We start from the raw sequence: 14,910 nt of genomic DNA, 5'->3' as shown, positions 1-14,910 counted from the left end.
TATTTAAATCTATTTTAATGATTTCTAATAACATAATTTGCCAAGCCTCCCCCCCTGAAAGTGATGCAAGCACATCTCTGTCTCACTTTTTCCTTTCCTGCTTAACGCAGGGAGGAACATTTACCATCTCCTAGTTTCAAGTTTTGGAGTCAAACCTTTTTTTTTCCTCTTCTTTTTTTTCCTTTTCTTTTAAATAATCAGAACTCAAAGCATTGGCCTACCCATGTACACTAAGGTGCTGGTTATTGTCATCACTGCAAAACAGTCACTCCACTCGCATCAATTTAGTTTTTTACTGACAAGGAAAGAAGTATGATTTAATAGTTGTAGCCGTAGCCATCTCAGAGTTGAAGACTTTTTCCCCCTAAATTAAAGCTAAATTGTGTGCATTAAATACATTATCTACTTGTAACAAAATGGGAAATTTTAAAATGATTCAGTCACAGATAATTTGTTACTGAAAACGACAGGCGCACATCAGCCACTGGAAGCTCTGGGTGTTTGCTGAGCCCAGTGAGCATCCGGGTAGGCTTACCCGGGTTCACAGATAACAGACGTTCACACAGTGGAAAAGATCCCGATTCCCTTTCGCTGTCCCTCTCACCAGCTCCCAAGAAGCGTGAGCGGGGGTTTCTCGTGCCAAAGAGCCGGGGTGCCGGGCTCACTCCCATGCCTCAGCCCTCACGTGCAGTTCACACGGGTGCAGGTTAGCTCAGGGCACCTCAGCTGGAAAGCAGCCGCCCCTTCCGTGCCAAAAATACCGCCCGGCTTATTTCACGCACTGGTCCCCGCAGGCGGCTATGGACAGGAGCACCCCACGGCGGGCTTTTGCCACTCGCCCCAGTCCATCGACTCCACCTGCTTAGGCCTCGCACCCTCAAACACTCTTGTGACGTGACTTACTGCATTCAACACCCTGCCTTGGTGTCCTGTCATAGAGCAACACCCTGCTCTGGGAGACTGTGACAGCACCTCCCACCCCCTCACGCCATCCCACCCACATTCACTGAAGGTAACTCATGGGAGCAGTAGGAGTCTTAGGGCAGCGCTGGAGGAGACCCAGGTGGAGGACCGGAGGCACCCAGCACCACGGGCAGAGGGTGGGCGTGAGCCCCCCGGCAGCAGAGCTGCAAGCGGAGCAGGAGCCCCGGGTCCCAAGCCCAGGCCCCCACGAAGCCAGTGCAGCGATTCTCCAGGGCAGCTCTCGGGGGGCTCAAAGCCACCCGTTTTTTTTACCCCTGGGGGTGATCTATTCACAAGCAGAGGGGGCACAGCTATGGGGCAAGGTAGGGTAGCTCGTACTACAGCTGCCTTTGCTGCTTCTGCCCGGCAAATACTAGAGGACATCACTTGTCTAGATTGATGGGAAGGCATATGTTAAAGCAATTAATTAATTTGCCCTAAAAGATTCAGGCCAGGCCAGGATTTGTACCTTTCTTAGTACTCAGTCTGATCTTAGGCAATGGGATTTCCACCATTTCCCATGGGAGATTATTCCACAACCTAATAGATCTCAATGTCAGGAAGTTTCTTCCTGATATTCAGCCATAATTCATATCCATGAATTATGAGCTACTGTCGACATCACACCCATTGAGGCATTCCTAGAGCCTGCTTCATTTAAAATTATATGCTCTAGTTACGCAGGGTTTCTGTGTACCAGGGCAAAATGCTTTTTCTGCAGGTTAATTCATTACTATTCAATTTGTTAACACTTTTTTCCTCGGTGTGAACAGTCATTCTGCAGTTGCATACCCTATAGTAGCACAATCCCCATTTGGGAGTAGAATCACAATACATAAATATGACAAAACAACATACCAAAAACCATCCCCATAAAGACGTATTAGTCTGTTCCTGCAGATACTTACTCCAGCATTCAGTTAAATGAAAGCAGTAGCTCATGCAACACCTGGTATGAGACAGAAAGCTTAGAAAAAACCCCTCTCAAGTCCGTAATAAATTTTATTTCTGTCTTAAACAGAGGGAAAGGTGCAGGAGTAGGGGGGCGGCTGGGGAAGGGGGAAGGGATGGGGAAGGAAAGAGAGAAAGGAACTTAATCAAGCTATGAGAAAATAGGAGAACTGAAAAGAGAATGACTTCCTACAAACAATGAGCCACCACAACGCAATAAGGACATATGACAGCAAATAAAGTTGAGGATGCAAAATGTGCGCCTCTTGCCATTAATAGCACTTACAAAACTGAGAAAGCTAAGGCAGGCTTCTGAAATCTGTATTACAAATAATTGTGTACAAAACACTGCTTGGAAGGAAGCTGCCTTTTGTTTTAGGAACATTTGAGAGGAGAAAATTTATAAACCATGTATCAATTTCTCAAAAAAGTCTGAGGACTTCTATGAGAATTTTTTATGATTACATTTTGCCCAGCTAGCGGTGCTTTGCCATCCTGTTTGCAACCCATTTGTACACAAATAAAACATCACATTAGATACTGAAAAAAGGGAATGCTTTCTAAAGTAAGCAACTAGAAACACACCAGAGTTCATTTTCACCTCCATACATGCCTAGCTCCCATTAATGCTACATAAATCCCAGAGCAACTAGATAAGAATAAACACATAAATTTTACCTGAAATAATCTAAGAAACAGAAAGCCATGTTTGCAGTGAGCACTAAATTCACACAATGCCACATAATTTTGCATGGAAGTTATTCCAGATGGCTGATTTTTTAGAGACAGTGGCCAAATAGTATTAAGGGACCTACACAAACAGATCTGGTGAGAACGTTTTTGACAATATTTCCTTTCACTAGAAATTATGTGACTTCACTGAAATCTGTATCGAGCCAGGCGAGACACTGGCTTTGGAGAGAAGACAAGACAACGCAGCTCCCAGTTCCACTGCACCAGGATATGTGTGTTCGTAGCAGACACAGGATGCCCATAGGCTGAGATGACTCGACACGCTGCAGATCCTCCTGGGCTGCATTAAGCCCAAGTATCTGTGCTCTGTTGCTTACCTGGGTTTACCAGTGAAGTCATAGCAACTTGTTATTTGTAGCTACGCAGTTTCTGGTTTGCAGTTAGCCTTGCAAAGCCGGATGAAACTTTCTTTGGTGGGGCTGTGAAATACCCGTTGGGACATACATGAGGGATTCATAAGTTAAAAAATTGTACTCTGACTTGAGCAAAGCAGGACTCGAACCTCAACTGCCGGCCTCTTCCCCACCCCACAAGAGTTGTTGAGATGAGAAGGGACGTTCTGATACAACACTTGTTTTGCAAAAACATTTGAAGGAATTTGTTTTCATTTTGCCTTAGAACAAAGCTGTAGAAATTGCTGCAAAATGGAGCAGTCATCCTCAAGCCATCTGTAAAGATGCGTAACTCAAGTTGAAAGATGAGGTAGAAAAAGGTAAGTTCTGTGATCCAGGAGGAAGGTTTTGAGTCAAAGGTTTTGATGTACTTGCAAGGATATAGCAGGGAGCGGCATCTCCAGGAACCAGCAGCTTTCTTTGTAAGACGTCTCCAGAGAAGCCTGACATCAGCATCTGCTGTGGAAATGGCACAGACCATCCAGTAACTCACCTGTCTTACACCTGCCGCATTCTTACTTGGGGCCACCCACGGCTCGGCTCTGCACTGGCTTGGTCCCCCGCCCAAAGATGTCTTGGAACGGGGCTGTGCCTTGTTCTCTTGTCCCACTCAGGTTTTCAACCACAAACAGTCCTGGCTGAGCAGAGGCAGGGAACAGGACATTTGCGCAACACTTCTGGACTCTACCTGAAAGCAACTGTTTGCCAGTGGAGTTTCTGAGGATGAAGGTGAGTAGATTCAGACATCTTCATATATGCGGAAGAAAAGGAACAGCCTGGTTTCCAGAGAGGTGGGTGTTCACAAGTCCGTAACAACGGGCAGGAAGTAGCCAAGAGAAGCTGAAAGACGACTGAGGGCGTTAGCACGAACAGACTGAATGCAGTGATAAGACTGGCCCTTTCAAAGACACAGCATAGCAAGATATAAAGGCCCTGGGAATACAGGAAGAGAAAGCTATCCAGAATCTACAATACACCACACTTACAAATAAGAGGGGAATATGCAGAACAATCTGCTTTATAAATAAGCGGAAAGTCTCAACTGAAATGATTAAAAAAAAGTTAATTACACTAGTCCTTCATTCTCTGAGGTGAAGTGAACAAGTTGCTTGGTCAAGCGAGGCCCAGAGTACAGAGGTTATCACAAAAGATAGTCACAGTCAAGTAACACCTGTGTAAAAGCAGAAGCTAACAACATTGTAATCAAAAAGCAAAATGCACAGAAAGAGAGCTGACATTTCTTGAAAGTTCTCTGAAATGGTAGTGCAGAAGAAAACAATATTTAAGGCATAAATACAGCATTCATTGTGAGAACATGCTACATTTTCACTCATTCTTAGAGCTCCGTCTTGCTCTTAGGTACGCAGGCGTGCACCATTAATGGCACTTGCATGGTTGAATTCCTATGCATCATCCTCAGAATGGGAGTTGTGGCTAACCTCTAATATGTCACATGTAAAAAAAATACTCTTCACTATATTTCTGTTTCTCACTTCTATATTCTCACTTCCGTGTATGTGTAAAGCATGTGGCTTATTGGCAATGTCTCTGACCACATTGAGTAAATCTCCTAAATCCAGGCTTAAAGTTGGATAGTCGTACTGATCAGTCAACTTTTCTGTGTATGAATCTCTCTTCTTTTGTGACTGCATTTTTCTGGTTTCGAACCGTTTAAAAGGGGCTAAATATAAGAATGGAAAATATAGATGGAATTTACGTTTAAAATTAGCTTTTAATGCAATCACTATGTTTATTTAAGAAGGAGGATACATATGAGCATGTGCATACGTGTACATGTACTTGTACAATTTCTACATAGATCTACCACATTTATTAAATCTGTCTAGTGGATAATATCAAGACTTCTGCCTTAGCAATATGCTAATGCTTGCTCAAGCTTTTCAATGCAGTGCTGAAACCATCCTCGACATAGCACTGAAGCAGTAGCTGCAACATCCCCGACTGCTGGATAAATGGAGTAAGAGACATGAAATTTATCAGGGCTGCCAAGAAGTGTTCATCAAGACACGTTTTTGATTAACATAAGTGTGCGCTATTCTCACAAGTGACTAAAAAAGGGGGAAGAAATTATAACTGGCATATGTCAAGAAGTTCAACCTGTCCATCTGACTCGACTCACTTTTTGCAAACACCACTTCATTTATTCAGTTACCAATTGATTGGGGGTAAATTGAAGGAGGAAATCTTTGCTTCTAACACTCTATCATTCTTCTAAAAAGTAAAAGCTCTACAGTGGACGAATTTATTTACTTAAAAGACGTAACATTTCCAAAGGTACAATATGTGCTAGGCATCTAGCGGTACTTAAACTGACATTTATGCCTTTGAAAATTTCTCCCAAGAACCTCTGATATGAGCATATAAATCATACTGTCTGTCTTGTAAGTAACCAACTTGGAAAAGAGAAAACTGGATAAAGCATTCCAACACATGAAGGACGAAGAAACTCTTAGTGACTCCAAAGCCATTTCAGAAAAACAGAGGAAGGGGACTTTTGTTATTAATTTGCCCAGGAAGGACAAAGTATCATTCTGTGTAGGAAAGGCTGATGCAACTGAGCGTCACAGAATTGCCAAAGAAAACAGAAGAGAAAGAAATGCAACCTGTTCCAGCAGAAATGATGTAGGCTGGGGAGTGGAGTGACCCAGGTTCTCTGACGCTGATTATGGTATGAAGCAAACCATTCTACCTTCCCTTCACTTGACTCCCCTGTGGGTGAAATGCATAAATAATGATGCTGAAAGGCTTTCTAGAACAACCAGATGCCTAAGGGCTGGCTGACACTCAAAGTGTTGTTACTGAAGATGGAAGACTGCTGTACAGGAGGCCATTCTGTCACATTCAAGGGAAATTTAAAAAGTCAAAATGACATAAATAAAAAGATGTTGTGTTCAGACCAGACTACCTGCAGTGGAGATTGCCTCATGTGGAAATGAAAGCACAGCCAACCTGGGGAAAGGAGGAGAAGGCAGACTGCCTTTATCAGAGCATCAAGGATGAAAAGGTTACCGGCTGCTTGTTATGATCAGCGAGTCAGAGGAAGACAAATAAATGACAACTCCTTGATATTGTGTGATTGCTGCTGGCATGAAGGAGAGAGATGGAGAAGGAAATCGAAGTGCCTGATTCATTGTTTGTCCTTACACATGGACCAAATATAGCAGAGGTAAATATACCTAGCAAAGGGCAGGAAGGTCAAGATAACTAAAGTAAGACTAAGGGATAACTAGGAAAAGAAATAACCAGAAACGGGGCGCTGGTCATCCTGACTAAACTCTCCAGTCTGGTGACCTTCTGGACATTTCCCGGTCTTTCCTATACAAATATATCGCCTGTATTATACTTTTCATTGGACAATGACATTGGCTTTTACATTGGATTAAAATCCAAACCTAGTGCAATACCTAAGCACAAATGCATTATTGCCCATACATGTATTTGCCACTATTTTGATGCTCATTGAATCCTCTCAGTGGTTTACACAGATGATGTGGTTAGCTAGGGAGGTTAAGGAATCTTACAATTAGCATCTTACTGAAAAACAAAGTACCACTAGGAAAGAAAGATCTGCTGCAGCTACAGCTTCACATGGATGGAATGTGCCATGTAAGAGTTCAGTAACGCTTCCAATATTTTACCCTTTTGTGCTTTACAGAAAAAGGAATTTTGCACTGAAAGGAGGATTCACTGTATACCTAGAAATCTGTAAGACAGTTTCTCTCCTACTCACCACTTCTAATCAGACAGATGGATACATTGCTATGGAAAAAATACAAAAAAATAAAACTAAAACAATGACTGCATCATTTTTACTTATTTCCTGCATTCTCTGTTCACGTAGCAAGAAATTTAATTCCAATTGGATCAGTCTCTTGTGATATTTTTTTCTTTCATTTAATATATTTTTTAAATGCTTAGAGGCATTATGACAGAAAAGCATGTATTTTTTTGCCCTGGTTTATACCCATCATCCTTACCATTACAACAAGACAAAAGCATTAAAGTAAAATTAATCATGTCAAAAGATTTTAGCAAAAAACAAGGGAGACCATGCATAAAGCATCGCTTTGTCTAGTATGAAGTCACGCTCTGATTAAAAACATATAATGAAAGTGAAAGTAATACATCATTGCCTTAGCAGTAGGGTTTTTGGGAGAGCTATGCTATTCTGAACACAAAAAATCTTTATAGGCTCTGGATTTTGAAACTTGCAATTATTATAGAATAATTCTAACAAACAAAACATTGTTTCACTTCCTTAAAGTTTAATTAATCTTAAACGTTGCAGTTAGTTAAAACAAACAACCACAGAAGTTCTAGGATTAAACAAGGACTCCTTGCAGGACCGTAGCTGGTAATTAAAACCAAAGCAGCAGTGGCTGGTTCTGAGCAGAGCGGCACAAGGTGCTGACCCAGAGATCCCCCACTGCCCCACATCCAGTAAGTAGTTACGAGGACTGAGAAATATCATGGCACAATGGAACCCCATTAATAGAGCAGAACTTTTGCTGTTACTAAGGACTGTCAAGCACCCATCAGCCGTTCAGTTTGTGCCGCTGGCAGCGGTAGCCTGTTGCTGCCATGTGACATAGGTAGCACCCAGTTAAAAAATGAACTGGCGTTTGTGCACGTGTAGGCAAGCCTGAAAAGAAACCCTGCAGTGAAGATCTGTTCACTGTACTTTGCCATACAGTCTGTAAACGCCCCTACTTTGCTCAGGCACGACTGTGCAATAGTAGTGTTTCAAATTAAACAGCAACGTGCACATTATGAATCTCAGATTAGGGCTGTGCCCACATCAAGTAAAATTAGGTGGCAGAAAATGTTTGTAAAATGCACTTACTTTCTCCTTTTTTTTTCTTTTTCTATTCTTTGTTGCCAACATAGAAAAAATAACTCCCTGAGAAATATCAGACAGGAAAAATACACAGTAATACTAGACTCTGAAAAATCTACCGATCCCTCGAGCCATAGCATTCTTGCCTATAGATGATGACATTAAAAAATTGGAAATGGGTGCATGCTTCCCCTCCTCTTCTGGATCTATGAACAAGGCAAGTTGTTTTCCTGATACCTTTAGAATTACTCCCATTAGTACTGATGCATTTGGTGCTTTGGCTAGCCAGGCAGAGAGAGGTGGGCAGTATCCCCTGCCAATAGATCTAGTCTTGTCGCGGGAACAAAATGAGATTGCTACTCTGCTGAGCTGTCATACTCAATAGCTTGTGCTGCTCCACCTGCAACTGTCTTCATAGCTCCAACTGCAGCGCCACGGCTTACATGGAGTCAGTAGTTTCTGATGGTTGATCTTCTCCTGTTCCTTATGCATCACACAAGGCAGGACACAAAGCCCTAAGCAACTGAGTGGTTGCAACAGCCACGCTCCACGCTGAGAAGGAAAAAAGGCAACAGGCAAACAGGTCCCTCTCAAACGGGTTTGCAGGCCCTGCTGAGTAACTTCTGGGGCTCCCCTCAATGGAGGGTGACAAGAGGAGATTTGGTCTCCTCTCATCCGTCTCCTCTTCAATGACCCTGCCACTGCACCCAGGACCAAGTGTTGGCAAGCGTCTTTCCCACCTTCCCCACCCCCAAATGCCACTGGCACAGAGAGCAGAGAGTGAGTAATGTAGATGGGTCTGGAGGAGGGAAAGGGGAATTTCTGTGCACATTTACGTTGGATCAGTAAGCCTCTTAAGTGCAAAGCCTGGCTTTTTGTTAGTGCGTGGGGGACTCTACTGGAGGGCAGAAGGTTAAAGAAAAGACTTTGTAAACGTTTGCTAGTACAGGAAGAAATCAAGTACACCTAAGGCGATAATAAGATAGAACATCTTAAAATATCAGACTACAAGGACTGAGATTCTTCCCATCACAGAACCTTATGAGCAGGACATGGCTTTTGCTGTGTCCCGGTTCACTAGGGAGCGAACTCCTCATTTCCACTGATGAGTTGGGGGTGAACTGCAACTTCAGGACTGACAGCACTGTCTAAACAAGTGAAAAAAGAAACAGAAAAAAAATCTTCCTCCTTCGCTGCTGATTGTACATTTCTGATAAGAATAAACAGACCAATTATTTTCCAAAACTGTGGATTGGGAGAGAGGTGAAAGGGTAAAGTAAGGAAGTAAATGTACTTCTTCCTAAATTGCAAAAAGTACATGAAAAATAAAGATAGAACAATGTCCTTATTCCCACACACCATAAATGTCGTATTATGTTGATACAACACCATGACTGCACTGAACTATCACCATGTTATAATGTGATTAGTTTGTGGTCTTCCCTAAAACTGCTCAGTCACAGTTCTTCAAGTCCCTGCTGTATAGTCCTTCAACGTTTTATGGAAAGGACAGGACAAAAGTTCTACTCCAACTTGTCTCCACTTCCCATCCTCTCTTATATTAAGTTAGAAAATAAAGCAGGGGATACTTGAAACTCTTATTTCATTTTTTTTTAAAAAATAATTATTGCTACCATTTGGTGAGTAGTAATAACATTTTCTAAGAAATCATGCTTGTTAACATTTAGTCTTTTTCAGTGTGAAAAGACATCCTCAAACAGTAGTCCAGGCCAAGAAGGCATGGTTTTCTAGCAGTTTTTATAAGGACAGGATTCTTCATGTCACGAGAGGGCTGTGTATTTGACAGCCACTGTCGCAGCCGATAGTGAGACAGGTCCTGGGACTTTCAGGACTTCCAGTGCTGAGCACCAAGTGAACATGAGCTCGCTAGGACTGTAGCAGATGCATTATCTTTTAATCACAGAACAGAAGGTTATGTGCATTAACCAGAATGGAAAGAGAATTTTTGGTTACTATTTGTTACTATTTGTTAGAGGTAACGCAGAGAAGACTACATTCTTTTGATAAAATTACATAAAATTATTCAGAAACACCTCTCAACACCACCAAACATGGTATTAAAATACTAGCAATGGATTTTTAAACAGAGCATTTAGGTATCAAGCCTCTGGGTCCAGTTTCCCACACTCTTGGAGCCAGCATCACAATGTAAGTAACCAAGAACTGGCTAAATTTCAATTCTTACAAAATCTGACACATCTACAGATAGGTAAGATTCGGAATAAAGTTTTTTACTTTAATTCGGTTGAGAGTTCAGATCTTGAAGCAAGAAATCCATTTCTCCTGCCTGTCCTGGTGAGCCACTGGATTAGACACCACACATTCAAAAAACCTGAACACTTCTGCCTCACATAGTATCACTGATTTTTCACTGACTTACCATCTTCAGAATTTTCTTAGAAGTAGCCTACAGAGGTGAGTACCATACCTCATTATTCTGAAAAATGTGAAGCATAGTATGTTCCCTAGTACAGATGCTGTAGACTTTTGTAATGTACAGTTCATACGACCTTTTGTAATTGCCATTCTCACACAATACCCTCAACTATTAGTCCAGGGCATCTATACCTAAGCAGTCTTTATGTTGCAGCACTTTGAGAAAGGTTCTTAAATTTTCCATGGGAGAAAGCAATTTGCAAAGGCATCATTTCAAGTCCTGCATCACAGCAGTCTTTTTAATTCTTTTTCATCCTAACCTATGCATATAATATTAATGTGGATGTATCCCATTAAAGGGATGAAGAACAGAATTCTGTATTTTACTGGGGAAAAAAAGCAGGTCTATTAGGAAATCCAGGTTTTACCAGTTGTCCAGTTTTAGAAGTATGGCTTTGATTTATGGATCAAAATTGCTCATTTATTATTTTATCCATACTGCTTTGGGCAATTTTGACAGTTAAAATTTAGTTTTATTGACCAATGCAGCCAGTTTAGCCACAAGGGGACTAATGCACACACAGCCTGCTGCACTCAAGAAGCTATGATTTGATTCCATGACCAAGTCAGACTGGGAATCGCAACCAACATAACAATAAGTTCCAAATCTCGATGCTCGAGGCAAAATACTTACTCTAAAACACAAACAACCTTTAAAAGAAGGTGGGAAAGAATTTTGTGATAGGAGCCTCCATGCACTGTTTATTGTAGCTGATATATTCCACCAATGCTTCTGTCAGCAATGGACGCAGAGCAGTACAGAGGAAATCTTTCTTTAATGATTGTGGACAACAGATAAAGCTGGAAGAAGGAAATGAAAATGCAAAAGAGAATCAAAGGTGTGCTCTAATACTATGGCTTACCAGGGATCTGACTCTGAGAAAACTGTCTCGAACATTGCCTTTTTTTTTTTTCTAAACCTTTTTTTTCTAAGCCTTTTTTTTTATTCATATGTACATAAATATGCATGTATTCATGTTGCAGTATGAAAGACTTACAAGTTTACTTAAAAAACTTACTGGAATGATTTTAAGCCAATGTTAATTTAGGCCTATCCTATTATAAAATTAGCATCTTCTGCAATCTCAATTTATTGCTCCATTGTGAAGCCCCTTGTGATACATAAACAAATCTCTGAAGAGAAACAAATCAATAAAGTGTCTAATTTGATTAACCATGTTTTTAAATTCATCAAGACAACTGTACAAAAATAAACCACTTACTTGTCAGTATTTTCCACGTCTTCTTTTCATCATCATAATACTGAACCAAATTGCTGGGTAGCCGGTCAGGTCCGGGAGGCAATCCTCCAACCAATAACAGCATTTTCTTATTGGAACGAATTCTTCACCCAAAACAAGAGGAAAGATGAACAACCACATTACTGAGGAGTATTTTTAGTGGCAACAAAATCATAACCATCAAAAGAATGTTCACTGCTTGCAGTTTTCTATTTCATTTTTTGTGTTTCTTTCCCCAATCATGTCTCAACAATTTTTTGAACCAAGCAGAAAAATGATCAGAAAAGCTGCATATCTCTCTACTCATGGAATAATAAGCTTCCTTTATGCAATTTGTTAGAGGATCATTCTAGAACGACCTTTTTCTTATATTATCCCTTTAAATCATCACTCTTTACAGCTGAATACACATGAAATGCTCTGGAGTTGTACTAAGGTTAAGCATTAAAGTTGCATGTCAAAAATCGTATTAGTCAAAATCATTATTATAAGCCATTCTACACTCAAAGAACCTTGAAAAAATTAAGGTTATGCAGAGAGTTTGTGAGCCAACTCTTTAATCACACACTGAACTTCAGATATATAGTTTAGTACAATTAGCAGCACTGGGCTAATGGTTATGGGTTAAATGCTACTTACAAGCACTTTTGTTTGTTTAATTCAGTCCAGACTCTTGCTTGCACTCTCCCCCTCCGGCTCCCCCCCTCCTCTTTGCTCTCCCCCTGTGCACCACTGGCTATAGCAACACCAATTGGTAAAAATGAGACTGTGATGTTGTTGTGAGCCTCCCCAGAGTGGAGCCCTGCCAATGCTTGCCACTGATCCAGCGGCATGAACCTGCTCAACTGTGCAAAGTCACTCTAATTCCCTCCCTCTGTTTTTCTACCTTCTCCCCCAGGGGGCAACCACTGAAAGGAGTGACTACCCACCCATCAAGAGCTGGCAATTCGCTGCTATTAACCGTGACCGTGATTCCCAATCTGCCTGGCAGTTCTTAAGAACAGGACTGCAATGTCTCATATGCAGTAAAAGCGGTTATCTGCACCCTGGCCTCCGACGCTCCACCTGATGAATGTACGGTTTCTTTGCAACATTAAGGGATTTAGCACAATTGTAAGTGAAAAGGGGAGGGGAGGCCCAGACCCCCAGATGAGCCCTGATGCTTTAATAGTCGCTTCGCATATAATTGAACTTTCATCAGTTATACTAAGCTTGGGTGTGGTAACGCTGAAATAAAGGTCTGCGCTCAAAATGTTCCCGTGAAGTAGGAAGGTGACGTAGCCTGGAAAAAATGCGTCGATACGAATGAATGTATGTCGGACCATGCATTTGATGGAAAGCACCCTTGCCAAACACCAACATTTTTCCAAGCACGACAACATCACTCTAGCAACCTGCGTGTCAGACTGCAGCAAACACTCCTGGCCAAGAAAGGTACAGAAAGCCACAAACGAAAGCCCACCACCACAACTGCACGCCGCGGGGCCAAACCGCTGCCCCGGAGCTCCAATCTCAGCAGTGCGCTCCGGCAGCAGGTGCTTTACCACAGAGGCACACCGGTGGCTTAGCTCCAACTATTACCTTGACGGTGTTGGGGACCCGCCAATTGACATTTGTACCAGGATTGCATCCTTCTCTTCAGAAGATTGGGCAAAATGAACTAGGTTGTGCTGTAGACACGCAACCTCCGTCAGGAAGGGCGCACGCAGCTGAAGGCTCGATCCACACAATGCTTAGGAATAAAACCTTTCAAATGGCTATCCAAAAGACAACTACAGACTGCAGATACATCTATCACTAGGATAGCCAGGGAATTATCTGGCAGATGGCCTTGTTTGTTTTTAAATGGATTTAGGGCTCGGGGAAGGTCCTGAATTGACAGCGGAGGAAATGAAACCTTCACTGCAGGGGCAGGAGTTACACCATGGGGGCAGTGACACTGCAATATTCTCCTACGCTGTCCTACCCCCCTGCTTTGTTCCCGACTTGGGGGGAGCCCCTGCGGTCCTTCCGTCTTTCTAACAAGCCAGCCTTTGACCTCTGACCGCTACGTACTGTCCAGTGATGACTGTTGCCTGCCCACCAGCCTGTACCTGTGTAGGGTATCAGGAACCATCTCGATGATCACTGTCGGCACCGATTCCACTCAGTGAGACCAAGCTCTGGGGAAAGCTTTCATAAGCACTGCCAGCATCTTGAAACATTCAATGTCCCCAGTAAAGTTTTTAATGAGAGAACATTTGATAAAAACTATGCAACACAGGAGTATGATAAACTACTTTTGGTATGAGTTAGGGATGACTGCACACGTAACAAGTGGCAAAGCAAACCAGAGCCATAAGTCAGTTATGCATGGCCATCCCTAACGATAGAGAATAAATTGTTTATTCCAACCCTCTTGTGTTGTATGTTATATCACAATCAACTCCCTGTGTATTGTAAAATTCAGAATGCCCTTGCAAGGTTTACTTGATAAAGGAGTTTATTTTGATTTTCATCTTTCATCTGTAAAACTCCCTTCTAACTCCAAAGCACTGTGAAAAACCAATGAATGGCCAAGGCTCAATAGTTAAGGTGAAGAATGAAATGTCAGATGTAACTCTGAGTTTCCAGACTTTGGCAGCTGCAACTATCCTTAACATTACTTTTTCAGCTAAACAATCTGAGAAGTTACTGTTTCTTCAGAAGGAGCAGCGCGGCTATATGGGAATGTTTAAAAAATATTTAGTATTTTTACATGTTTAAAATGGGAAGTAGCATGAATAGAAGCCCTTAATAAAAGTTTAATAAGAACTTAATAGCCAGCACAATCTGTACCAAAAGCACAGAGAACTCCCACATGGCAAAGAAGAGGTGGGTTCTTTTACTCAAAGTATCTAATTCATCTATACTGAGAGCTCTTCCAGTGAACCAAGGGAAGATAATACAGTGACTAAAGATATGCAGGTTTTAAACTAATGTGTTTTCTTGGAGCCAGTTCTGCTTTTTAAGTTTTGGTGTGAATCGCTACATTTTAGGTTTTGAAAAAAAATTTTCTTTATTACATTATATTTGTGTTTCATATTGCACTGGGCAGTACTGTTAAAATGTTAAAATACATTCTAAAATATGAAAGCCATGGAAATGATCACTGCTTATATACAGAAGACTTTTCCAAATATTAATAAAAATGTAATTCAGTGAAACACTATGATGAAAGTAGGGTTTAAAAACATGTGTAATACCTTAGCACGATCAAGTTTCTCCCTTTCTTGCATTATTACATGTTTGCTCAAGATTATCACGTGAAACGCTC

General features: G+C 41.6%; 1 protein-coding gene across 1 annotated transcript in view; it reads right to left on the bottom strand.

The window, feature by feature from the left end:
- The window catches only part of KLHL14 (kelch like family member 14), a 62,510-nt gene that overhangs the window by 32,661 nt on the left and 14,939 nt on the right, over positions 1-14,910 (bottom strand). Inside the window, exon 2 of the mRNA XM_075141915.1 lies at positions 11,598-11,719. Within this exon, the coding sequence (XP_074998016.1) occupies positions 11,598-11,719 (122 nt within the window). The remainder of the gene's footprint in view (positions 1-11,597; positions 11,720-14,910) is intronic.

This window comes from Calonectris borealis, chromosome 2, assembly GCF_964195595.1.
Source record: "Calonectris borealis chromosome 2, bCalBor7.hap1.2, whole genome shotgun sequence".
In the NCBI taxonomy this organism is placed as follows: Eukaryota; Metazoa; Chordata; class Aves; order Procellariiformes; family Procellariidae; genus Calonectris; species Calonectris borealis.
This window is presented reverse-complemented; position numbering and strand designations above follow the sequence as displayed.